Source organism: Castanea sativa, chromosome 1, assembly GCF_040712315.1.
Source record: "Castanea sativa cultivar Marrone di Chiusa Pesio chromosome 1, ASM4071231v1".
Taxonomy (NCBI): domain Eukaryota; kingdom Viridiplantae; phylum Streptophyta; class Magnoliopsida; order Fagales; family Fagaceae; genus Castanea; species Castanea sativa.
The window spans coordinates 26,190,840-26,218,610 of NC_134013.1; the positions used below are offsets into that span (position 1 = coordinate 26,190,840).

At 34.6% G+C, this 27,771-nt stretch overlaps 1 protein-coding gene across 3 annotated transcripts; it reads right to left on the minus strand.

The window, feature by feature from the left end:
- Window positions 1–7,449: 7,449 nt before the first annotated feature.
- Window positions 7,450–27,429, minus strand: LOC142615945 (uncharacterized). 3 transcript variants are annotated; one of them, XM_075788849.1, is made up of 28 exons: window positions 26,913–27,429; window positions 26,728–26,820; window positions 26,468–26,616; window positions 25,959–26,232; window positions 25,813–25,880; window positions 25,609–25,678; window positions 25,148–25,510; window positions 24,444–24,523; window positions 24,288–24,339; window positions 23,912–24,065; window positions 23,681–23,768; window positions 22,942–23,044; window positions 22,763–22,850; window positions 19,636–19,733; window positions 18,735–18,917; window positions 17,853–18,098; window positions 15,473–15,568; window positions 15,279–15,373; window positions 15,103–15,166; window positions 14,907–14,994; window positions 14,725–14,798; window positions 13,882–14,142; window positions 13,682–13,755; window positions 12,075–12,181; window positions 11,685–11,803; window positions 10,272–10,349; window positions 8,135–8,340; window positions 7,450–8,049 (listed from the first exon to the last, which is right to left on the minus strand). In XM_075788849.1, coding segments are annotated over exons 1-28 (3,576 nt in total). In that variant the 5' UTR covers window positions 27,117–27,429; the 3' UTR covers window positions 7,450–8,048. The 3 variants fall into 3 exon arrangements, with proteins under 3 accessions (XP_075644964.1, XP_075644971.1, XP_075644962.1); XM_075788856.1 differs by having other exon boundaries at window positions 7,450–8,340; window positions 15,473–15,558; window positions 17,849–18,098; XM_075788847.1 differs by having other exon boundaries at window positions 7,450–8,340; window positions 26,913–27,428.
- Window positions 27,430–27,771: the final 342 nt, after the last annotated feature.

The following is a 27,771-nucleotide window of genomic DNA, read 5'->3' on the forward strand; positions in this document are numbered from 1 at the left end:
TGTGTTGTCAAGTCAGACCCCCTCATCACCAACGGCATTTTCTCCTTTTTTTTCTTTCTTTCTTCTTCAAAGTTCAGACCCACTCCAAGGCTTTTTTTTTCCTTATCTTCTTCTTTATTTTTCTTTCTTCTTCAGACCCACTCCAACGTTTTTTTTTTTTTTTTGTTCTTCTTTCTTCTTTTTTTTTCTTTCTTTCTTCTTCAGACCCACTCCACCATTTTTATACATGCATAAATTTATACCTAGAAACAAAAACCTACACCTCATTTCCGTGATTTTGGTTTTTGATCTAAGGATTCTTGGGTTTGGGTTTTCTGTGTTTGTGGGTTTTTTGGTTGAGGTTGTGGTTGTGTTGAGGGTTGTTGAAGAATAGAAGCCTCGAACTTTGCTGAAGATGGGTCTGCGATCTAGATGAGGAGATGGGTCTCTCTGTTTTCTGCAGATAGGTATTGTGAAATTGAAAAAGGAAAAGGAAAGTGAAATTGAAAAAGGTGCCTTAAATGGGTATTATGAAATTGAAAAAGAAAAGTGAAATTGAAAAAGGAAAGAAGATTAAAACGAAGAAGAGAGAACCTTGGATGATCTGCGCGTGCGATGATATGGGAGGTGAAGGAAGAACCATGGATGAATGGGTATTATGAGATGCGTTAAATGGGTTTTTTGATGGGATAAAATGAACCACTATGTAGTATAGAAGAAGGGGACACGAGTAGCTGTTAATGAACCACTGTGTAGTGTCAGTAGGTAGGGTCCACAGTTTTGACAAAAAGTTGGGTTAAAAATGTGAGATATGTGATTGGGTTTTTAAACCAAACAGATGTTTTTGAGTTTTCGAGAAAAAAATGAAGTTTAAGTTATGAGTGATAAATTTTGAGTATTGAGTGATGACCAATCCAAACGGGCCCTAAGTAATTCATCAAAAAGAGTAAAGAGTAAGTATAATGTTTATTTTATCCATATTTATATTTAAAAATCAAAATATTTTGTTTGAGAGGTCTTTATCCAATCTATCAATTGATAGATATTTAAAAAAAAAAAAATTTAAAGATTGATCAACTTGGATTGACGTTCCTGTTACTATCTATCACATCAATGCATGGCTCGAAGTTCTATATTATCTTATCAATCTGACTTTGTTAACTCGAGTATATCCAATCTTCTTCTTTTCTTCTTCTTCTATTTTATTTTATTAATTTTTTTTTTTTGGGCTGAACTCGAGTATATCCTTACCCCAAATTTTTTTTTTTTTTTTTGAGTCTTACGTATATCTATTTTTTATTTGAAAATTTAAAGTAGCACTATAACATTTTATTAGTGAAAAAGCTTGATCTGACCCAACCTCGCGCTGGCCACGCAACCACCCACCCCAATCTGACCCAACATTTTGGGATGATTTTTATGAGATTTGGAGATTGATAAATTTGATCTGCATTTAATATTTGGTCGCCAAGAAAATACAAAAATAAACGTTTCTACATTTTTTTATTCTCAAAATTAAAAAAAATATAATTTAAATGTTGATGTGACAATTTTAAATTTCAGATAAGTTTTTCTCTAATAAAACAGTTAAAGTGAAAAATAAATGTCTTGGTAAAATGCAAAATTACTCGTGAGGTTTGGGTTAATGTAAAGGAAATACCTAAACTTTTAAAAAACATCCAATTTGCTCTCTGCTGAAAATTTAGACAACCAAATTTACCAAACTGATTTTTTTTGATAACCAAACTGATTAGTTATACCAATGATGTAAAAGTCCATTTCAGTTTAAGATGGGAACAACCATATTGCAATAATACAGTGCTACAAAAAATAAATTTTAACACGGAGATGTGGTTACTAAGGGAAAACTCTTATGAGAAAAATTCTAAGGGTGATTTATAGCTTATCACCAAACAAAAGAAATAACTTTAGTAGAATGGAAGTACAACAATACAAGAATATACCTGATCATAATATTGCTACCCATATTAGGACTTACATGACCACATACAACTCCAATCTAGTTGAACTTTATATCTTGTGAATCTTCTTGGAGCATAGATACCCAATCAGTGTCTACTCTTATAACATAAGCTTGATTGAAGTAGGTTCGTGATTCAGCAACTCCACTTGGGACACTTTTGGGTGTTCAATATGCATATATGTTATTCTCCCTTTTGTTCATGATGACCTAGGATATCTTTAAATACATTTTGGAACCATAGTATAGGGATCCTTAGGTCTTTGGTCATCATGGGCCACAAACTAAGAAAACAATTTGCCCGAGGTTCAATCAATCTACTGGAGTCAAGCTTTAATTACTACAAAAAAAAATGGGGCTATCCCAGCGTTTGCAAAAGAGCTGGGATAGCCCCAAAAAGTGCCGGAATTGAGCATATAGTCAAGGCAATAGAACTAACAAGTTTTAGAAATTTTATGTCTTCAATGTAGATCTTCAACCACTAATCTAGACGCTAAAACTTACAACTCAATTATGACTGAACAAAGTTCTGGAAGCAAGTTTTGCTAACACAAATTACATTTGACCCCTAACACCATAATCAAAAACATCATTTAACATCGTTTGAAAATTCACCTACTCCTCTAATTCCTTCTCCATATTTCCTTACTATTTAAATACCATTGGCTTTCTATACAATTGTCACGCATATAGTTGCCTATAATCAACTTGTGTAGTTAAGAGTTAAGACAAGTTGTTGAAAGAAAATAAAGAACTTGAAAGAACAAGAGATTTCAAATGATGTTAAATGATTTTTATGTTTAAAGAGCAAGGAACCTGACCCTTACCTCTCATCTCAGTGATCTCATAATAACTTTGTATTTGTGAAACGACCATCACGTCAATAGAGCGCAGTGGTAAACATTGTAATTTTTTTTTTTGGAGAAATAATTACAACATGCTTCTAATTTTGCAGCTCGAACAATTTCTCCCTTAGACCCCCAAATACTTTATACATAGAGAAGTGCCAATTTGGCTACAAGGCCATTGGCGGTAAACATTGTAATTTAAAATCAAGGTAAAACATGGATATTTATAAAATAATCTTGGTAGTAACAAATGTTAACCCAAGCATCAAGGCAATTTTTGTATTTTAACTTCTAAATTTTTGATCAAAAATGTTTCATAAGGGTTTTTATTATTTATTAAGTGTTCATAAGGTACGTATTTCTTCCTATGCAAATGCAATAAATATAACTTTTTTTTGTTGGGTAATACGTTACATATAACTATTGCATTTGCATGGGAATAAATGATCGGGTCCCACAAGGACCACAGCTCGCGTACAATTACTCCCACAAGCTTGGACAGTTGATCCAGCAAGAACAAAGTGAAGTGAGACGAAAGATCGTTTAGCAAACGGAAGTGTCAAAGTAAAAGTAACGGAAAAGCAATAGCTTAAATCCAGATGCTGACATGACAAAACTGATTGCAATGGTTGGTCGCAACGTGGATCTTTCCTTGTTTGCTGAATAACGTGGATCTTTCAAAAAAGCGATTGCGTTTCTTGGTCCTTAGGAAATGCATATAATTCTTCCTCAGAAACAACCTGACTTATTACTCTTTCTCTTTTTTGCTAAACAAGTAGCCTAACTTACTTGTCCACAAGTACCAGTCGCAATCACACGTCGGAGAGAGACAGAGAGGTATCCAATGAGACTCGTTATAATTGTCCACGTCTAATTTATATGCATGTGCTTCTCACACACAGAGAGAGAGAGAGACAGAGATTTTCTTTCGTTCTCGCGGACGAATCAAAACAATTTGTCATCCCCACTCGCGAGGCCACACATTTTACATGCTGCCACTTTACATACAGTCGAAAAGTTTGTTTAGAATTTGTGTTATTATAATATAATTGCACAAAACAGACTCATACGTTACGAATACTGAGTCGAGGATGGAAACTTCAAACTTCTAAATTATAAACAGGCATTCGGGTTTGTTAAGAAACATCTATTTTACTATCTCAAAACACGGTGGTGTAGCTATTAAAGGACCAAGGGGTCTCCCCCCCCCCCCCCAAATTTTTGAAAAAAAAAAAAATCTTTTTTTTTTTTGTAAACATCTTAAATAGTTTGAAAATTTTTAAATAACCATATCATTTTAGCCACTTATACCTAATAATAAACATATATATTTTTAAAAAATTTGTACATAGTAGTAAAAATTGAAAAGTCATCAATTTTGTTGATGTGCCGCACCACCAAATCTCTTATATAATTACAACCATTTTACCTCACACAGGTGACTCTCTTTGTCTTCGTGCGTGTTTGCCACTTTGCCTCACCTTTCTTTTTTACATAGGTCACTGCCATGGGCCCCTCACTGTGCAGAGTGCGGTAGCTCTATCTAAGCCCCATAGCTGACCGGCTCTAATCTCTATCTATACCTTACATTTTTGTTTATAACATCTATTGAGTTATGAAGTATTAGATATTACTATTTTACATTTCATACAAAAAAAAAAATTATATATGGCTCCAAAGATAAATTCCTGGCTCTGCCACTGTCAAAACATACTTTATCTATTGTACCATCTTATGTTACAACTCATCTAATATCATACTTTTTATTTTGTGCATACAACTCATTAAAATAATATAAACTACACCATCAAATAATACAAAAAAAAAAAATTCTCTTTTAAAGTATGAGAGAGAATAAGAAGAAACATCAATATTTTTGTTTACAACCTATGCACAGTAACATTGGCGGTTTAAACCCCCCCCCCCCCCCCCTCTTTAATATTTTAGCAACCAACAACCTAAAATCTAGCCACATCCGGGGTGGGATTTTTTTTTACCAACTATTCACAAGGATGTAAAAAATAAATATTATTTTATTGAGGAAAGAGAGACAAAAAGGTAGAGAGGAAAGAGAGAGATGGGAGGGAAGAGAGAGAATTGATTTATTTATATTATTTGTTGGTATAATTTATATTATTTTAATGAGTTGTGTGTAAAAATAGAAACTGAGATATTGGTGAGTTATAAAATGATATGCTAAAATAGATAAAGTAAGTTTTGAGGAGGTAAAATATACACTTTTTTACAAACTCATACCCGGATGAAGCTCTATTTTAATGTCTTAGTCAAGGTTGTCAAAATCGGGATCCTACGTAGGATCGTAGGAGGTAGGTGAGATCGTGGATCGTAAGATCGGATCGTAAATCGTAAGATCCTATATTATTTGAGAAAAAAACAAAAAAAAATAAACATTTGTATGTTAAATAATCACATAAATTATACATTCATTAATATAATTACCATACATCACTATATTCATTTATAAGCATCATTTAAAGAGGTCAAAAATCTCAAAACATGACACTCTATTGGAATATTTTTTATTCGGATCCAACTGGCACACTCTCTACATTAGAGTTGAAAAATTTGGTCTATTAGGATTTTATTTTTCATTGAAGTCCAACTGAGCAATCTATTAAGTTTAAAAACATTACAAGAAATAAAGGTCATTTGGGATCGTCAGAATCGTGTGATCCTATCGATCCTGAACGATCGCAAAGATCCTTGAAAGATCTGAATCGTTTTGAGCAGGTGAGATTGTAAAATCGTAGGATCGTAGGATCCAGATCGGGATTTTGACAACCATGGTCTTAGTTGAAAATTGCAACTTGGGGGGGGGGGGGGGGGGAGAAAATGCTAGTGCTAACGTTTCTCTAGTTTTATTATTATATATATACTAGGAAGTTTCCTATGCGATATATCGGATAATGTTATAATATTTTATGTAAAATGATTTTAAACAATATTGAACATATATTATAGCATAATTATTATAAAGTTTTGTTAGTAATAAGTTCATAATAAAAGGCAATAATTATAAATTGCACACACATATTCACTATAATTATTCGGTTCAAGTAATCAAAAATAAAATAACAAAATTTGGAGGAATATTGTAGAGTAAAGTTGATATAGAATGTGTTTTTCTCTTTATTTTTAATTCTAAAACAAAATGCTCTTATGACTTTCCTACGTCAACATCTCAAACACCCATAGTAAATCATAATCTTTCCAAAGCCCATAAGTCCACAACGTCTGACTTTAACATCAAAATCATAATTGCTACTGTCACTCAATATAAAATGCAAGCCCCTTTCCCTGGATTAAATGAGACAATAATGTTAGAACTAGGTAGGTGTTGTCAAAATATTGAAAGTAATAACGTCGTTTTTTGTCTATATATATTTGACATGGGATGATATGAAAGACTATGAGTAAGTGTATATAAAAGAGTAGAAGTGCAAGAGATGAAGACAGCGAATTGAAATGCAAAGAGTTTTGTGTGTACATGTAAAGGGGAAAAATTCTTAAAACATTGATGCAAAGAATATTTATTTTTTAACTAAAAAAATCTTGAATTATAGAACCAAATAAAACAAAAAGTTAATATTTAATTTACTCTTATCTTTACGTGGCACTTGAGAGTATTTCAAATTCTCCTCGCAAATAATGCACCAGCTAGAATTCTCATGCTTCCTCACAATTTAAAAAAAAAAAACTTTGTGAAATGGATTTACCCCACCTACCTGCAATTCATGTAACCAGAAGTTCTACAGGATATCCCATAGCTCAGAAAGAAAGAGTGTAAGCTAAGATTGTAGATGCGTTTAATTTCTAAATATACAATTTAAGACAATTTAACCTTTTAGACGTTTGTGGATCCTCATGACCATCACCGAGTTGGCAACTGTAGGGGAGTTCAAATGAAACACAAACTTTATCAGGGACTTTTGAGGTGATCAGCATCTTTTAAAAAGCTATTTATCCATAGCTACTAACTCCAATAGAAGAAAGTTTGGGATTCTTTATTTTCTGTCCGTTAGCTGATTATCTGTGGGTGCATATATTTCAGCTGTTTGGGATTTATTGAGTCATGTCAGGTTCTATTGCTACCTTATTATTTTATTTGAAGCAATAGTTTGGAAAGCATAATTTCGGTATTTGAAATTTGGTTCAAGGATTTTTTTATGTGGATTATTTGGACAGAATATAATCGGCATTCTTTTAAGGATGCTAAAAAATTGTTGACTCAGTTAATGGATTTGTTCCAATAGACTCTTAGATTGGTCTCGGTGTTGGGCTTTCTCAAACTGTTTTTCTCTTACTAAATTTCTCGTCTCTCAGCATAGCTTCTTGATTCCTATGTTTCTTTGCCTTTTGTTTTGTAGTTCTTTGTTCATTATTGTGAACACCTTGTATTCTTTTACCTTTTGCTTTTTTTAATAATATTGCACTTTTACCTGGGTAAAAAAATAAGAAAGTTTAATGAAATTTTAGTGCATTCCATCACTAAAAACATCATAATCAGTTTGATTTTTGTTAGCACACTGTCAACAACGTGATAGATCATCATGTAGTGGATTGTCCGTATTGAATAGACTATCCTAAATTTAGTCCCATCATTCATATTGCATATTAGTGCGAAGAGTTGTAAGCACAATCTACTATCATTTTTTTTAATAGTCTACAATCTGCTTTTTGTACATTAACAAATGCATTTTACTTCTATTGATGCCAAAACAGACCAAGAACATTAGTAGCATACATTGTAAAGACCTGTGCTTGCACAAATATGGTATTTTGGAAGAAAACTCTTCGTGGTGCTTCACATAATGAGGGATAATGACATCCCTTCATGCGCCTTTCTGACGGACACCTCACACTTTTGAGTAAATAGGAATAATCATATTGGAGCACAAAAATGGCTGACATAAACCTTTAATTTGAATTCATCAATTGATGCCCTGTACAGGATTCACTATATCAGACCATAATTTAGAAACACTACCACCCTACCATTTAATTCACATTCAATTCCCACCAAATCAGTACCCTATTCGTGGACTAAGAATCATCCACCAAACTTCCATGTTAGTGATATGATCCTCAAGCTGCTCGTGGCTAACTGTCATGGTAACTGGGTAGCAACTGAAGCCTGTACACACCCCATTCTAACCCTTCCAACACATCCATTATCACGAATTTTTTAGAGGATCTGTGTTCTTCATTTACAACAGGGCTCTGTAAGGTACAAAATCATGGGGCTGGGATTTGCAGTGCGGAAGTAAACCACCAAATGTACGACAAGGACAATAAAAAAATTTACCATATGCCGCTGTCCAACTTCTCTAGTTTCTGAACCACTGAATGATGCTTCCTGCCTTTGAATACTTCAATTAGTGATCGTAGTGCTTTGGATATCATCTCTTTCTTTTGGTCCCCAAGATATATATTTTCAAATTCAGACTGAGCACTTGTCTCTCCCAGTGACGAGCATAGCACCTTAAACCACTCCTCAAGAAATGAAGCTTTCTACATGGAGCACAGTTAAATAGCCAAAAGTGAGAAATTTGTCAAGCACTATGAGAAATGATGGGCATATAAAAGTCTAAATCAGTTACAAGCGATCTGCCAAGTCATTCCCCTTAAAAGGTACAAACATTATGGGAAAGACTATATTACTAATGTTGCAGACACACACCATAAGAGCAACCAGATGCAGGCATTTCAACATGGCAACACGTATATACATGCATGAACACATTAATTTTCTTCTCTCAAACATCATTACATATCATTTAGTCAACGCTTTAATTAAACCTAAAGTTCTGATGATTTGATACAACTCCCTTCCTTCACCCCCCAAACCACCAACACCACACCCCCCCCCCCCCCACATGCACAAAAGATATACCACTCTACCTGAAATGAAACAAAATCTGTATCTGAAAATGTCCAGCATTTTACCGTGCATGAGCCATTCAAGTGTCCGAATTTACAGATTTCCATTCAAACTTTATGAATTTGTAAAAGAAGTACTCCTGTCCTATATTGTTGGTCCTCTATTCCATTTTAGGATGTCCTAAAACATGATACTCTTCAAAAAGTCAATGGACATAATAATGTTAATAATTTTACCAACCTTTTATTGATTTATTTATTTGATAAGTTAGATAATTTTATTAAAAAAATAGATTACTGCATGCTTATGATTGAGCACTCTGTAACCTAAAAACATCACAAAATATTATACCAAAAAAAGAAGACAATGTGTGAAATCTATTAGTGTTACAATTTGTAATTCCCCAAACTCGAGACCAATCAGATAAAGTGCATTTCAACGATGATTCTAGTTGAGTCCTCGATCTCTGTATTCTCAAATGTACGACTATTTTTCTCCTTCCATGATTACCACATCAAACATAGTGGTACATAGTGGTACAATTCCTCCATCTAAACAAAAGATCAACCACTCTCCTTGGTAAGACCCATTGAATCCCAAAGATGTAAAAATCTGACTCCATAAGTCATAGGCAACACCAAAGTGAATTAACAAATGATCTAAAATCTCTCCACTACACTGGCACATTCAACACCACCCAACTAAGGTAAATCCCTGCTCGATTAAATTATCTTAAGTAAGAATTTTCCGCCATTGCAATCCAAACGAAAAAAGAGACCCTCTTGGGGTCTTAACACACCATGGGAAAGAGTTAAACGATGCACCACAAAGAACCTCATAATAGGAGCGAACAATAAAAACACCACTCCCTTTCAATTCCCAGATAATCTTGTCACCCCCTCCCTCCTAGGAGTATTGGAGTATAGAAGGTCCAAGAAAGAACCAGCTGACTCCAGCTTCCAATCATGAAAACCTCTGTGAAATCTCACATTCCAGATCTGGCCTTCCCTACCTACCAGACTCTCCATGACTGAATGGACTGGTGCATTCTGATCAAGCAAGCAAGCATACTAATCATGGAACTAGTCTTCTAGAGAACGACTTCCACACCAAATATTCAATATTCCTTTTTATTTGAGTTGACATTAAAACTGCTAGTTTTGGAAACCTCTACCTTTGTAATTTGAAAGATAGTGCATTAAATGATATTCGCACGATATTCCCTTAAAAAGTTGGATCTACTAAATAAGAACAACAATTTATGGCAGAGAGTATTAATGCTTAAAGCATGCCTTTGTCAAAGCTTCATCTTTAAGCGTTGGTGCTACTTGGGCTGCTTGTCAGCCAACCATTATTGTGAAACCTATCCACACTAACAGCCAGCATACTCAATGCATTAAATTATCCATTTCAGAAAATATTTCTTAGCAAGAAAAATGACACGTGTGACAAACCACCCCCCCCCCCAAAAAAAAAGAAAAGAAAAGAAAAAGAACTGACATAATTTAAAATAAATTTTGACAGCATATTGACTAGTATTCACATACATGAAAGTACTTACTTTCACAAGAAAATCTTTCAGAGGTTCATGATCAGTGCTTGAAGCAAGGCTAAGAACATGCAACATGGTTGAGGTTAGCTGTAAGAGGCAAAAAGAATAAATTAAATTTTATAACAGAGAGAGAGAGAGAGAGAGATAAATTAAAGGAAATAGGCTTACAAAATATAACAGCTCTCAATAATTCAGTATATATCTAAACCAAAAGAGGAGAATGTCACAATTTATATTTTGAATCATAAAGCTCGTTTGAGAGGGGAGAATATAATGGAATGGAATAAATTGAAAATGATTTTTACACAATAATCTATCTAATCCCTTGTTTGGGAGTTTTGTGGGAAGGAATGGAATACCTAGGCAGGGATTTTAATTCCATCCCGTTCACTCATAAGCATTCATCCCAAAAATGAGAGGAACACTCATTCCTTTAATGAAATAAAGAAGAAATACTGATTGTACCACTATCCTGAGAAAAGACAAATAAAAGGTAAAAAGGATAATATTACTTTCTTTTTTTTGATAAGTATATGGTATAATATTACTTTCCCTTTCATTCCTTCTTTTATAAATTCCCAGACACAGTGGATACAATATGCCATAGTCCATTCCATTCTTGTATAATCTACCAATTTCATTATGTTCCAATCTCTTAAAAACTCCCAAACATAGTCCCCCCTCCCCCCGTCAAATGGAGTCATTGGTGATTTGAAGCGTAGGGGGGTGTTCATGATACTTTGCAAGCATGAACTCTGACACTAGTACTAACAATTTGATGCAGATTATCTGCACATACAAGCAGCATGGTGTTTAACAAGACAAAATTTTGAATTTTCATTAAGTAGATATAAGTTCTAATAATAATAAAGAAACTTTCAGATCCCAAGCAACTGAGATAATACAACTGTAAAATATTATTCATGTTTGATCTCTAGTAAATAAGATCATAATTTTCATATTATAAAAATGTGAAACAATATGTATTTCTTCTATCATCTTCAAAATAAGCATTCTTTTCAGATAATTCAAATAAATAAGTAACTTTACATAACTATAACACACATCATTTGTCATAATATGTTGGAAAATTATATGTTACTATTTTCACACTCCCAAATCATCCAAACTGCTATGGATTGGTTACAAGAATTCATCAATGCGACAGAGAGGCACAACCCTAATACACCAGGGGTATATAATAGGAAGCACCCACAGAAATGAATTCACCTCATCAATTCAATATAATATATTTCAGCACCCATATAATATTTGTCATACATTGTCCCCATTACTTCAAATTATATAATATATTAAATTTTATCATCTTATCTGAATCTGACAACTAGAGGCAAATCGAGATAATCCCATATAATATCAATCCATACGAGTGCTCAAATGCAAAAGATCTAGGAGCTAGACCTGCTTCTCAAGTGCCACCCTATATTTGAAACTTGATGGCTCTGAAATCTGATCTGATCCGAGATTCTCTACTATGTGCTCCAGGCCTTGGATGACATCTGGGAAGGATTTTCCATAATCTGCATTAAACAAATGGGGAGAAGACTAAGTTACCTTCTCATCCAATTACTTATTTTAGAACAGGGCAGGAAACCTCAAATTGAACAATACAAGAAGGTCCCAGAAAGCAGGAAATGAAACTCATGGGGTTAAAAAGAAGACGACCACGATGCAATATATATCCTAGCTTTGGCTTATGCTGATAAGTAAATGGAATTGTTGAGTTACTACAACAACTAAAATCACGTTTTAATCATGAAAATGGAGAAAGGAATCAAGCCTACTACTCACCATATATTGATGCCGGCACAGCCAAAGCAGCAGCAGCTTGGATCCTGATCTTAAAGTTGGAAGAATTGCGCAACAACAGTAGAAGAATACTAAAAACAGATGGAGCCCTGCCAATTTATTGGGTATGCATAATTACATCATATTACAATGCACTTCAAGGAAACGTTTATGACATGCTAACAAGGTGGATGACAAGAACTGTAACTAAATATTATCATTAGAAAATTTACAACTCGCCACAGCATACATGAACAATAAAAATACGGTAGTGCTAATTCAAGGCAAGAAAGGGGAAAAGAGGGACAAATGGAAAATTATGTATTATCAACAGAAGCTGATTTAAACAGTTAAATATGAAGAGAAAAGGGAGAAGGAGATGACAATCACAGATAGAGATTAAGACAACTTCTGCCACTTTTATCCCTTTTCTCATTAATGTCTATTGGTATAATAGCTACAATTGAGAGGAAAAATAACACAATAACAAGGAGACATACATCATTGTCACTACCCCAAGAAAAAGGTACCCAACTAATGGATGTGATTAACTATCTTGAACTAGCATTACCAAAGGCCAAGGTATTTCAGGTACTAAGTGCAATACTTTGTTTCCTTGCTTTATGCAAAATGGTGTAATGTCCACTCTGATTGGTGGAATCCATCTAACGCATTCTCAAAATAGAAAACTGACGAATATAACCATGAGTTCAAGAGGCAAAGATGAACTGGGAACAAAGATTTGATTTACCATTAGATGGGAATGGTTTAGAGTGTGTAAAAAGATATTTTGGGTAACAAAACCCCCTGGATACTTGCACTATCTGCTCATGAATCTGAAGAGAAAAACTAGCATACAGAAATACATCTAGCTCCAAAACAGACCTCATTGCACTTGAATCCATATGGACTTTTCTATACATGCCCAACCATGCAAGTTTCTATCCCCTTATTCAACTCTATAGGAGCACATGGAGTTCTACAAATAGCACAAACAGAGAACCTGAAACTAATATCCATATGCAAACACCAGGGAAAATGGGCCATTGCCCTTATTTTTTTAAATATCTAGCACAATGTCCCTGTTTTGAAACCATTTAGCAGAATGCCCTTGATTTTGAAACTCAATTTTAACAAAATTGAATTCAGTATGAAATTTGATATCCTCAAAATCGAGTTATATGTATATTTTTAATTGAAACTCGACATTAGCAATGTCAAGTTTCACTTAAATTTTAAAAAAGTAGTAGGTGGCAAAATATGCATAGATCTCAACATTGCTAATGTCGAGTTCTACCTATAACTCTATTTTTTTTAAATCAAGTTTCAAAATAGGGACACGGTGCTTAATAGTTTCAAAACAGGGACATTATGCTAGATATTTTTAAAAATAAGGGCAAAAGCCCATTTTCCCCCGCAAACACCTAGATGAAGTGCCAGAATAAAGATAAAATCTTCACCGTCTATTCAATTTCTTCACCATTACATTTTAATCAACTTATAATTACTTATTAACATCAGCACACATCTACAATTTGTTAACACAAAATCAGGAAAATGCATATGTAAACAAATAGGCATCTCAACAAAAGCAAGCATAATTACCATACCAATCCATGTCTTGAAGTCTTAACGTCTCATTTAGAAATAGGTTGCTCAATGCATGACAAACATTCCACTGGACCTGTTTAGACAGACATGTCACGCTCAGTGCCCAACAGACTTTATATTAGAAACAAAGATATGCAAGTTCTCAGCCAAGTCCAACTAGAAACGTGGTTCCACAAATCTAACAATGGGGATATGATACCTTAACATTCCCAGTCGTGAAACAAGAGATAAAAGCTTGGACCATTCTCTCAAGCCGACAAGGATCTCCCATAGAAGCTGGATGGAGTGAATTTGACGTGTGACTACCTTTCATATAACTGCTTGATGGAAACACCTCATTGCTGCTGGTCTTTTGAGATAGGCCAGTATAGTCCATTGGTTTGTCACAAGCACCAGACAAAAATGTATATTTAACAAATCTTGAGAGATTCCCAAGAGCCCTCACAGCATTTGATTTTATCTGATGATAATGAAACAGAAAGGAGTTTCTAAAGCAATGAACAATTATACATATTAGACAAGTATTGAAAAGAATACAAAAAGAAAAGTATAGTAGGCTTGGTAGCTATAACCAAATTCTTTCCAGCTTATAGATCATATCTGCTGCTGAACCCAAAAATAAAGAGAGTAAAACCTGGAAACTAAGCAACTAACGAGGGACTGTAATTTTCATACAAAAAAGTGAGGCAAGCAGCAGGTAGGGGCAAATGTAAAATGAATCAAAGCGTTTGATACTTCATCTAGCTTATGGTATTTGTGATATGGGCCAGATGCTCTGCATCAATATATTATCACAAAGCAATTATACTATTACTCACATAGATAATAAAACAATTTATATACAAGATGGTCAAGCGTTTGGAAGACAAAGTATGAGGTAAAAAGTCTATGAGAGAGACATCCCAAAAATGGTTCTATATTGTTGGTCATATTGGTCAAGGTGCTATTCTAAGTTTAGAGAATATCTTCAATGATGAGTGCCTCCTGCCTCCCCATAGCACCCAACCAAAGGGCCAAAAACAAACCAATCAACAACAATTACCTTGTCTCCATCCATTGTAAGATGCAAAGCACACTCAATTAATAACCCAATTAATGAAGAGTCCGCATCTGAGGCTATAACAACAAATAATAATAAAACAGTAATTAAAATATTGAATGCAATGATTCTCCAAAAAAAAAAACGCCTGACTCATAATACGACTCTAGTGACTTCAAGCCCACCTTTAAATTGTTTTGATTGAAAATCATCAACACAGTGGCGGATTGAATCACATATGTTGGCCAAAGCCCAAGAGGCTGTTATTCTTACCTGAAACAAGTATTTTCAAATAAGGTTTACCTCCTTCAGCAACATAAATCACATGTTTGTTTTAAATATATATATATAAAATAAAATAAAAACAAAGAAAAAATATACCGAGACCAAGGGATCACGAGTATTAATCTCAACAGCAGGGATAAACTTGGCAAGGATCTCTGCACTATATGGTTTACATTTTTAGTAAAACCTCTAGCCATTTTTCTTGCATAAAAACAAGTAGATAAAAGATCATAAGAATTTTAATAGACCATATAACAATATTTCAGAATCACCTCTGAGAAACTTGAGGAAAACATGAGATGACACCAATGGCTCGACAAGCAGCAGACCTAACTGAAGGCATCTCATCATTTACAGAAGCTTTAACCTACAAAGATTTTGCAATTAAATCCAGAACCTAATTAGCAAGGCATTCAATTCCATTCATCATAATACAGAAAACAAACACAGGTTCAAGTACACTTACTAAAGAAGAAAGAATGAAATCTTGTTTCTCCTCCATAAGCGAAAAGAAAACAGAAGATGTTATACCCGCAAAACATGTAACTGATGCTGCTCTCACCTTCCAGAGGAAAAGGAAGAAAATTTAGATATATATATATATATATATATATATATATATATATATATATATATATGTTTTAAGTAACAAAAATCCATTAAACTAAAATCACAAAGGCAAAAACCGAACAAAAATAAAAACAAAGGACTAAATATATGTTATTAGAAGCTCGAAGAATCCAGGAATTCTAGAAAGTGTTAGAAGTTTAAGTCCAGTCATATAAAGTATTCAAAAATAAAAACTTTTGTCATATGTATCTCTTTTCCCTCAAAACATTGGGCATTTTTCTCTCCATATTTATATCTAGTTTTGCCTTGCGTGTTGCTTAAAAATCTTTTGTTACATTCTCAAACAATAACAAAACCCATTGTTCATCTGGATTGGAGAGACATTTTCAGAAGTGTTAACTATAAATCCACCAATACATTATAATAGCTGTGGCTTGCATAGATCCATTGTCCAACTTTATAACTGATTTATAATTTTAGTAGCTTAAACCAAAATTTTAAGTAATGATAATAAATTTAAAAGGAAAAAGATTACATTTCACATTTCTCCTCTGCAATGCTGAAGGATGTAAATTATAATAACAATAAAGCTAAAAGAAACTAATTATAAAAAAAAACATTTAAAAAGTTTCAAATTAACTTTTCACTCTGATGAAACCTAGAAGTGAGAACTTAAACTTAAGCATATACCTATCAAAAAAAAAAAATGAAGTCATATACAACCTTTTTCTTTCAAAGGTTAAAAGTATTTGGTTCGCAAAAAGACTGCGCAAGTGACATGCAGTGCTGAATATTCACCAGCTTAGCATATATGCCGTTCTCTTAACATCTTAGTATCCATCAATATCATATCTAATTAGTTATTCCAAATAATATTAAACAATTGACGTATTTGAGCACGTATCTGAAAGTGTTTCACATTCAGGAAAAAACAGCCGAAATAATAAGCATAAAATTACTTCTTCATTTTCTTTAAGCCCTTTAAACGCTAAGACCCTGATTTTTTTTTTCCTTAAATCAATGGATATAAATGTCTTAATCCAGACATATAGCTTACTATAATAAAAAAGCTTTAGCAAATGGATTATCCATCTTCCAGCTAAAATTTTGCTAACCACCCCCCCCCCCGGCGCAGCAAAAAAAAAAAAAGCGTCAATATCATCAAGTTACAGTGCATAGTCAAAACTAACTAGCACTGTAGCTCAGACAAATAAATGCACATATTTTTCAATGGTTCTCTCTCCAACTCAGATCTCTCTCTCTCTCTCTCAACTGAGGCATGCGGTGGCTGTTGTTGGGCACACGGTGGCTAGGAAGCGAGGACACTTCATTTTGGAGTGTTGTACCCGTGTCGGACACTTGACACGACTAGGACACTTTGTATGACACTGCTAGGACAGGAGAACAAGAGGAATCAAATACCCTTTCACAAAACAAAGAGAGCATTCATGCTCTGAATAGTAATAATGCATCTGAAATTAATACTATAAATATCTTTATTCTTGGTTTATATTCTAAATTCTAAACATCCTTTAATAGTCATGGATTTGCTTTATTATCCATTATTACTCTTAATTTGACACACACACACACACACACACATATATATTTAACATTATATGAAAAACAAATGCTTAATAATGTACGGAAAATAAATAAAAATATATTTAATAATTATCTAATAGACGTGTCCCGCCATACCCATGTCTTATTTTTTCAAAAATTGTCGTGTCACCGTGTCATACCCATGTCCATGCTTCTTAGCTAATTGGCCATTGAGTGGCCAATCCTGGCCAGTGGGTGGCCGATTTGGCTGTGAGATGGCCAATCCTGGCCAGTGGGTGGCCGATCATGACCAAACAATTTATTTGTGAATAAAAATAGAAAAGATCAATAATATTTAAATAAAGTAGTTAATAAAAAAAATAGGGAGTCAAGTGTTAGTTGCAATAGCAAAGTGGCTTTTTGAGTTATATTTGGCTAAAATTTTACCTAGTCCAATGTGAATGCTCTAAGGTGTGCATAAACTTTTACTATCCTCATTAAGACAAGATTGCTTATGAAAATGCTATAATGTCTATGCAGATAATATGACAGAATACAGCAGAGATATCATATCTGTCTATGCAGATAATGGCAGAATACAGCACACATATCATTAGATCTAACCCAAAAATTAAAGCAAGCAATATGAAATTCTAAAATTTTCATCAGGACCAAATATACTAATGAAACTTAATTGTTCAAAAAAAATGAAGATCAAAATCCTAACCAACCATTGCAGAAGTATGCCATAAAGTAAGAGGCATATGCTTATCAATTGCCTCACACCACTGCTCAGTGCCTGTCTGACACACTTCAGATTCATTTTTGGTAGCTTCTGTGCCATCTAGTTCATAAGATGGGGCTGACGATACTTTCTTCATCCTTATGCAGTCAGACGTAAATGGGGTCGCTTTATCATCAAAAAGATCCTCAGTTCCTTTAAATCCAGATATTGCACGAAGACATTCATCCAAAACCTGAAAGTTTTAACATGAACTATGACACCGTGATCAGAATAAGAAGAATAGGAAGAAGGTATTCCCATCACAAAAAGTGAAAAACACATTTGAGGCACACCGCACATCATCCAGAAGAGAAGTTCTATAAAGAGGGGGAAATATGACAACTGCATCTCTATCATGGTAAAAATGAGCATGTAGAACTGGAGGCTCTATTGTACATGTTCTGATATCCTCTTAACTTCAAATACTATGAATTTTGCATTCAACCAACCAAAATTCCTAGATTAAGAAGATTTAAGCATCATGATAAAACATAAAACAGAACTCTCCAAAAGCATGTGAGAGTCCTTCACAGGCCAAGATCTAATAAATACGTTATTCTCATATTAAAGAGGCCATCAAAAGAGGTGCTAAGAAAGTGAACCAAAAAAAAAAAACCATATGGATCAGTACACATTATTGAAGGGCAAGTAAGATTTGAGCAGAAGTAACAATGTGATACTATCAGTAGAAATCATACAGGAGGGAATGCTTGGGACTAAAAAAAGCACAATCTACCTTTTTTTCCCTTTGCCTAGACAAACAAATATATATATTTTTTTTTGGGCGTGCGGGGGTGGGGTGGGGAATAGACATGCAAAGACGTCCTACCTTGACTGCAGCTGTAAGAACTTTTTCCCCAATAACCCCAGCAATGTCTCCAGCATTTCCCTTCCATGACCTTGCAGGTACTTCAGGAGTTGCTACCATGAAGAAGCCATAAACAATGGTGGAAACTCGTTCCCAACATGCAAACATAATGTTTGGGTAATTGTGTGACACAGCTCTAAGTGCCTGTGACAAATAATATACGATGAATGTCAAGTTCCAAAGCAAGTTATTACCAACAAAAGCAAAAATTTAAGTAACATCTTTAAGATCTTTGACCATCCTTTTTCTAAATTCTAGCATAATTTGCACAACTAATTAAAACATTGAGCAATCACTAGCCACTGTCTTGACAAAAGCTGTAAGTAAAACTCATTTTATCTGAGGACACAGGCATGAGCACAAATCTAAGTGTTGAGTTCATATAATAGGGTGTTACTGTTGTAAGCAGCCTACTTAAGCATGGGTTTCAAATAGTCTCATAAAGATTTTTTATAATAATATTTATGCCTCTTAGGCCAATGAGCAATAGCACAACTGACACTTCCTCCTCCCATAATAATTGGAAGGAGGGTGAGTCGTGGGTTCAAGACCCAATGGGTGTGTGTAACTTACCAATAAAAAAAGAAAAAAGCTTTATGATTTTCTCTCATTTAATAACCGTGTAAGACAAAACCTTAGCTTTAATGAGCAGACTGAATTAACCATATGCATTCCAGATAACATTTTTCAACAGACCCATGACAATTACCACATACCCCCTAGTCACCCAACTTCAGAAAAGACAAGGAGAAAACGGCAAGAACAGAGGATGACCAGACAAGAACTATTAACCCCAGTATTAATAATGTGAAATCAATCAACACAAATTATAAAAAAGATACTAGCTTCCTTATGAAATTACCTGGAGAGCCTCAAAGCATATATTTGGGCTGGTTAGTTGTTCTGAGTATAGAAATATTGCAAAAAGAACACCTGACTTCTTTTCAGCCTCAAGGAAACCTGGAAAGAGGCATCAAAAGAATTTCCCAGGTAACCAAAAAAGAAAATACCAATGGAATTTCCAACCTTAATAATAAGTTGATTATGCATATAAACATCCAGCCTAGAGACAAAGGCAGTTGCAATGAAAGAGATACTCTATGCTTGACACATACACTGAATTTCTTAGTCCGACACCATAAATACATTCATAAGGGTAGCAGTATAGCAGTTAATAAATGAGAGAGATACTCTATGCTTGTTTCTGGTTTTGTTTACAAAGCTCCCAATCATGATTCTCAATGTGTGTTCTGAACTCTAAAGCAGTGTTGGTAAAAGTGCATTTAAGCACAATGTGCGAAGTGCTAAGGCTCTAATGCTTTTCGCCTCTAAAGTGAGGTACAATCAAAGAAGCGCGCATTATTACAAAGAAAAGTTTTTTTTTTTTGATAAGTAAAACCAGTATGAGAAAAGTGTTTCTTATATATAATAAAATAAGGACATAAGAGTAAATTTAGACAAACCTCGTTTTCTATCTTCCCATTTTTCTTTTCAACCAAATAAATGAGTTTTCCATCCTTCCACTTTTCCACCCCCAACCAAACATAAATGAGGGAAACTAAAATCTCTTCTATCCTCCCATTTTTCCACCCCCAACCAAATGGACCCTAAGAGTTAGTAGATGCGGGTGAGGCAAAATCATTAAAGATGAAAGCAAACGAATATTATAAGACATATCACATATCAAAGTCAAGAAAGTGGTTCAGTAGCAAAAAGGTGGAAGACGAAAATTCTATGTTTTCTATACATATGACAATACCACCGCCAACAGCAAAGCCTTGTCCCAAAACCATGGGGTCATCTATGGATCCTGAACAAGTTAATTAGAATCGTTCACTTGTATTCTTCTCTACAATTCTATCCTATCCAAAATCATACTCTTTGTCACCCCCTTAATTAACATGTCTTTTCTACTACTTTTTGTAGTATTGTTTTAGGTCTTCTCTTCCTCTTTCTATTCCCTCAACTTGAATCAAATCAATCTTCCTACTAGTGCATTAACCACTCTCCTTTGCACATGACCAAACCAATTCAAATGACTCTCCTTCATCAATGCGGCCATGGAAGATTAATTTGCTATTGCTTTGCAAATTGACCTATTCAAGAATCATATTATTTTATGGGGTCCATGTGAAATTCAATCGAAGTAACATTTGTATGGTTTTAAAGGCAGTATAATTCCTTTAGGGTTTAACAATTTTTTATTTGGGATTTTATTTTATTAGTTATGGTCAATTTTGTAGTCAGAGACAAATTTGCAATTCAACCATTCCTACAAATTAAATGTATTTTGGTAGTTTAATTGAGTCTAGAATTTTCTAGGAGATCACAACTTAGAGTTTATTTTGGTAATTTAAAACCCCACTTACTTTCTTCTACCAAATAGCCATCAAATAACTTATCAAGTTACCTGTTAATTCCAAACACAACCCCATAATCCTTTCTTCAACAATTCTAAACCCTAGATCCACAAATTCTTCCAACTCTACACCGACTACAACCACACACCCACTACAACCACACGTAAACAAATTCATTAACTTTTTCTATGTCGACATCCCATCTTTCCTTGGATTTCCACTAATCATTTTAACATTATCATTTCAGATCCGCTCATTTTATGAACATGTTTCTTAATTAACTAGCATCCAGTGCCATATAACATGGCTAGTCTTATAACATTCTTGCAAAACTTTCTATTTGACTTAAGAAATATCCAGTACCAAAAACACCCCTGATCTTCTAATTTGAAATCAGAAACCCTTGAACTTTGAGAAATGCCCAAATTGATCCTTTTTGACTAACTTGCCAACAGTTATTATTCTCTGTGACCATCAAGCCACAGTTACAGAGATGTTTCATCTTTGTGAGTTCTTTAGATTCTACAGCATTCCTCCATGTTTCCAACTTGTGTTGACTCCACATCTAGTTTCATCCACTAAACTATATTGTCTGCTACAGACAACAGCAACTTAAAAATGGCTGGAAATTGGCTTTAAGTAGTACTGTCTAGAATTCTGTGTTTCTTACTTCATGGAAGCTCTGTTCAAGTGTTAAGTCTCTTAAGAGTTGCTTTGTTGAATAAGGAGATAACATGCTTAAGGCCTAAGGCCTATGGCAATTGGGTTGCCAAGGTTGTTGCGGTTGAAGTGGCTGTTTTTTCCCCCTCATGCTTTGTTTCTATGAGGTATTCAAAGAGTTCTTCTAGGTGTTTGTAACTAGTGTTGTGATGAGTTCAAGGAAGAGCTCAAGGAAAAAGAAGATTAAATATACAAAGATTCAAGAATTGTGGTCTAGTTTTGATGTCGGACCTTCTTTGCACCTTTAATCATTTTAGTTATTAGTATTGAGTCTTTTAGGTTGAGAAGCTGCTAGATCAATTTTAATTAAGGCCTATTAGAATAAGGGAAATTTGGTAATTTCCAAAAATCTGGAAGGGGCTGTCCTTGGCCGTACCAAAAGCCCATGAGTCTTATTTTATGTTTACGTATTATTAAGTCTTTTATTTAATTTTTATTAGTATTCTTATTCATTCTAAGAATAGGTTATTTTGAGTCCAAGTCCTACTAGGAAAAGGATAACCATAGCCTCTATATAAAGGCTCTTTTGTAGCCATGTTATTTCAGAATATTTTGATTAATAAAATTCAGCAGCTTATTTTAAGCTTTGTTTTTGTGATGCAAACTTCTCCGAGGTGTGATGCCAAGGAACCCTAGGTGAGATGCTTAGGAAGACCTAGGTGTGATTGCCTAGTGTTTTATTTATGTTATTTTCTATTTATCCCCTGTTTCAGCCCCAAACAGCCGTCAACATTCATTCTCTTCTAACCTAAACTCTTAAACATCACTCCTTATTCAAGAATTTATCAAGAAGCCTAGTATAGTGCTGAACTTTCTTAATGGTCCTGCATCATGTTGGTTTTCAAAAAAATTTAATTTACCTACACATACACAAAATGGAGAAAAAGGGGGGGGGGGGGGGGATTTAACCTGTAGATATCTCTTCTAAAAGCATTTCTCTGACTTGTAAGGAAGGTGAAGTAGACAGCGCCGCAGTCAAGCAACTAACAGCAGCAGCCTGTTAAAGGAGGTAGAAATATGACGAGAGGTCAGTAAAACAGGGAAGTGAGAGTTACAAATATTTCAAAATAACACATTAGGAAACTAACCAGAAGGCCAGTCTGATCACTTTTGAATGAAAACCCTTCATTGATCCTAGTCTGAAGAGATGTAATAACTGTTGGCAACAACTCTCCAGGCATTCTTGAATATCTGAAGAATTATCATGAATACAAACAACAATATTGTAAGTAGGCACATTTTCTCACAACAATGAAAACATTCAAAGTATGCTCATTCACCATTCGAAAAAGACCCATGACATCATATGTTTAGTTCGTTATTAGGCTCATTTATCTAAAATTAATCAACTAGATCTAGGTAGAAAATCCTAATCCTTTGCTAAAAACAAAGCCACATTATTAATGGTTCAGAGTCTTCAGATTCATTACCAACTGCCATAGATCAGAAGTTTTGCAGGTTAATATCCATTTAACCATCATATCAGAAAGCAAGCTTTACTATATCATAACATCATATATTCTATCATCATATAAGATAGTTAAATACCATAGGTGTGTATACAGACATATGGATAATTTAAGGCCAGAGTAGATGAATCTGACTTATAGACATAAACCCATGATCAACGAGGTTATCCCAGTCTGACAAGAAGGTGACAATTTGAACCATGTATGGCATGTTTTGGAACTGAATTCTGATAGGTACAAGTGACATATGTTTATCGCGTATGAGTTTTTTGCAAATTAGTCTAGCACAATAGGGACAACATGAAAAGCAGTAACAAATAGTACAGCATTATGAGATCAGTAAGAAGAAGATTCATACGGTGTGGATGATACTAAAAGCATGAGAATCTTGAATAAGGACGCCAGCAATCTACTATGAGTTTCACGCTGGATTAAGTACAGAATCCCTACACAAAATGGATTTGTAAAAAATGTAAAATGCAAGCATGTAAACAGTATATAAATAACCTCATGCATTGAAAAAAAGCACCAAAAAGAAGGCACAATTTGCACCAGCCTAAATGAGGAGTGCAACAATGTATTTAAATACCTGCATGTAGTTGCATTAGTATCTGTCCAAGGGAACTTGAAAGTGCCATAAAAGATCCATATTTGGAAGATTCTTTGTATTCTGCTACCTGCAGAAAAATGGTGGAAGGCCCATCCAACATGACTGCCAGAGCTGAGGCAGAAGCAATCCGAGCCTAGGCAGTACAGAACAGCTCAATGTGTTAGTCCGGAAAGCCAATAAGGAAAATCATAATATGATAGATAAAAGATGTATGAAAACTGCAACAAACAAGAAAGAGGAAATATATGCATCATATCTCACAAATTACAAAAAAACTTATTTAATAATGGAAGCTTAGATTTTAATAAATATCCAAAAAACAGAAGTGATTACATATAAACAAAAGAACCAATACCTTTAAATAAGGATCATATACCAAACATGTCATTAAAGTTGCTTCAAACTTCCTGTAAATAAGCAAGTCACAATGAAATGGAAGGTTAACAAATTTGAGGATGGGACAATCGAAATAATTTAACAAGAAAGGCACAAAGAACAATGAAAGTTTCACCTAAGTTGCAGTACATCACTGGTCGGCAAAAGCAGAGTCCATTGGGTTGTAAATGATTTGGAATCAGCTTGACAGAGATCCTTCCCGCCAACAGTAAAAATTGTCATTGTCAATAGTAGCCAAAATGGATTTCACCAGAGGTAGTGATAAAGAATCTACAGAGAGGGCTAAGCTAACATGCACAGCATAACTCTCTTTTGTGATAGGTAGTAATTAACTAAAAGTACCAAAGGCAACAAATACACACATGGGACATCTCAAAATCAAGCTTCATATACAAATAAACAGAAAAGTGCTAAACTGATAAAGAGAACTGACACGTGCTGTTTACAATCAGGGGTCTTAGGAAGGTTGACCTGAATAGGTCCTCATTTTAGGCATTATCTCAAAAAGACTATATTTATAGCAAAATCCAGCATCTGAGAAAGTAACCCACACATGCCACCCCAAGTACAATGATCACCTAAGTGACCTTCACAAGTTCATATTAACATGTGCGATCCCAAGTACAATCCCTTGCTCCCTCCAAGAGGGGGGAGGTTTGGAGGTGGGTTCAACCAGAAGAATAAGGGGAGGATTCCATTGATTTTTGTAGGCTGCTATTGCCATTTGATTTAATGACGAAAAAAAAAAAAACAAAACAAAAAAAGGACACCTTGAATGACTCAAGCATCATGAGGAGAATTGAGAATTTGTGAACTGACCTGAATACAAACAATGGCAGCTACTCTAACCTTAGAGTGCCAAACAGTCTCACTTTCTTTAACTGATCCATCACTGTCACTGTAATCTGAATCTGATGATGTGAAATCAACTGTAGAAGATTCATGATCTGAAGAACTTTGAGAGTTCTGAGATTTCTTCTGCCTCATATATGAAGTGTCCTTTTTGCGCAAGTGTGGAGGCCGATATGGACTATGCTCTACTTTTTTAGGTTCATCAAAGCTTGACTTACTCATTATACGGAACTCCTTCTCCTGGTTACCAGGAGCTGGATATGTAATTTGTGTTCTACATTCAAGGCCATAAGTAAAGAACATTCGTAGTGCCGCTACAAAACCTGTCACCTGGAAAATATATCACAAAGGAAGAGATTGTAAAAACAACAACTGCAGGTACAAATTCATAACATGATCTAAAGTCCCAAAACACAGATGTTACTTACATGGTCAGAAAGGGAACCTTTAGGATCCTTGAGTACCAAATGCAGACAACGCAAGAGAGATGCATAAAACCTGCAGGGCAGAAGTACCACCCATCCATGAGGACGATAAGAAGTTTCAAAAAAAACAAATAGATTAGAGCAATTAACAATAGGAAGATTTTTTGTTAGTCTTTCTTGGGATTCAGTTACGAAGAGGAGGTATACCTGGACATAACATTGTCTCCTTCAAGCAAGCTCTTAGATGCCAGGAAATCCATCACTTTCCTAAAAACCTGTTCAAAATAGACAAACCTTAGCATCTATATACATAGATATCACCCAAAAAAAAAGCTAATATGATAACTTCCCACCTCAATAATCAATTTCCAAAGATCAACTGGAATGGATGATCCATCGCTTGAGACAGTATCACCAAGCATAGTGAAAGCAAGGGTCTGGACTTCCCACAAACTGCTGTATCTAGGCGTTTTCTTTCCAGTGTCAGCAGCACGTCTTTGGTTTTTGATAGAATTAGACGAGCAAAGTAATTGCGTATGAGAGTGCGAAATGACACTGAGAAGGAATTTCACCAGCTGGGTATCTTCAGATGGTGAAAAATTTCTATGATATAGACTGGTAAGACGTCTGAGGCAAGAAAAGTTGAAGTTAGAACATAATTGTTAGAAGTTGGAAGACATATTCTCTGGAGTATGGACTGGTATGAAGTATGAACAGCAAAAACACAATGAACAGAAGTCATAAAATGCGAAACTTGAAAGACAGTTTAGGGCATTGTATAATGGTAGAAAAGTAGCATTTCATAATGCATATGCATAAAAAGGAATTTGGGGTAAAAAAAAAAAAAGAAGAGTAAACAAACTTAATGGTGTGGAGGCATTCGATGATGGAAGCGACTGAAGCAGCATTAGTGTGGATGAGATATTGGAGCATCTTTGTAAAGGAGTCAAGGATGAGAGTCCAAGAAGATGGATTAAGGTCAAAGGAAACACGAAGACAGACATCATGCATCTGTGACAAAATATATAATATATTCAGTAAAAGAAGAACGAGGAACAGAGAATGAGAATTAAATAAATAAAATAAAGAAAAGAAGAAGACAAGAAAATCAAAGGCACTTACCAAGTGTGAAGTAAGAGTAAAGGTATCAGTGATATCATCGGGTGGGGAGTGAGCATTCACCAATTCCAGCAGAAACAAGAGGTCGGAGGTAACCTAATCAAATCATCATTATGTTCAAATTCATATTCATATTTATAGATGTGATTTCTTTGCAAATTTAGAAAACAATAACAGAGAGAGAGAACCTCGTGAGGAGGAAGTTGGGGAGCGGCGGAGATGAAAGATTGAGAATGGGAAAAGATGAGACGATGAAGGAGTTGGTGAATGGAGGAGGAGGAGGCTCCTCCTCCTCTGGCATGAGGACTGTGACTTGTTAGGGTTTCGTCTCTGAGCGTCAGAAACGCCGTCCTCCATGACCTAACAGCTGTTGTTGATGAAGAAGATGCCATCCGTTACCAGATCGATCAAACGATCCCTCTCTCAACCTCTACAACAACAACAACAACAACAATAAATCCATGGTTTTGGTGACGGCCATGCGTTGTTGTATCTCTAATCTATTTACTGCCATATGGATATGGATATGGTGCGGCCATGCGAGACACTCATGTTCTGTTGCAAACCCAAATCACCACTTGTCACTCCACTATCTTTTAACTCTTCCAAAACTTCCAACATTCCTCTCTGTTTCATATTCAAATTCAAATCATTAAAAGCATTCATTCACAATTTCAAATTCATATCAACATCACAGTAGACAAGTGGGCTATGTACATAACGCTTAGGTAGCAAGTTATTGCGGGTTTTTAATTTGATTCTACAGTCACTCGTAACGCTGGTGAAGTTATCTCGCTTAAAATTTATTGTATAAATATTATAGGCATAATATTTTTCTATTTTATGTCATATCAAATCATATTATATACTACTTAGAGTATCATACTTTGATAAAAAAAAAATCATATTATATACTATTTAGAGTATCATACCTTGTCTCTCAAATAAGAAATGTTAGTATATTTTGGCATCAAAGTACTAAAAAGTTACCCAGTCTTTCAATTGTAAAAACTTTTACAATTGTTCTACAATATATCATGGTATTGT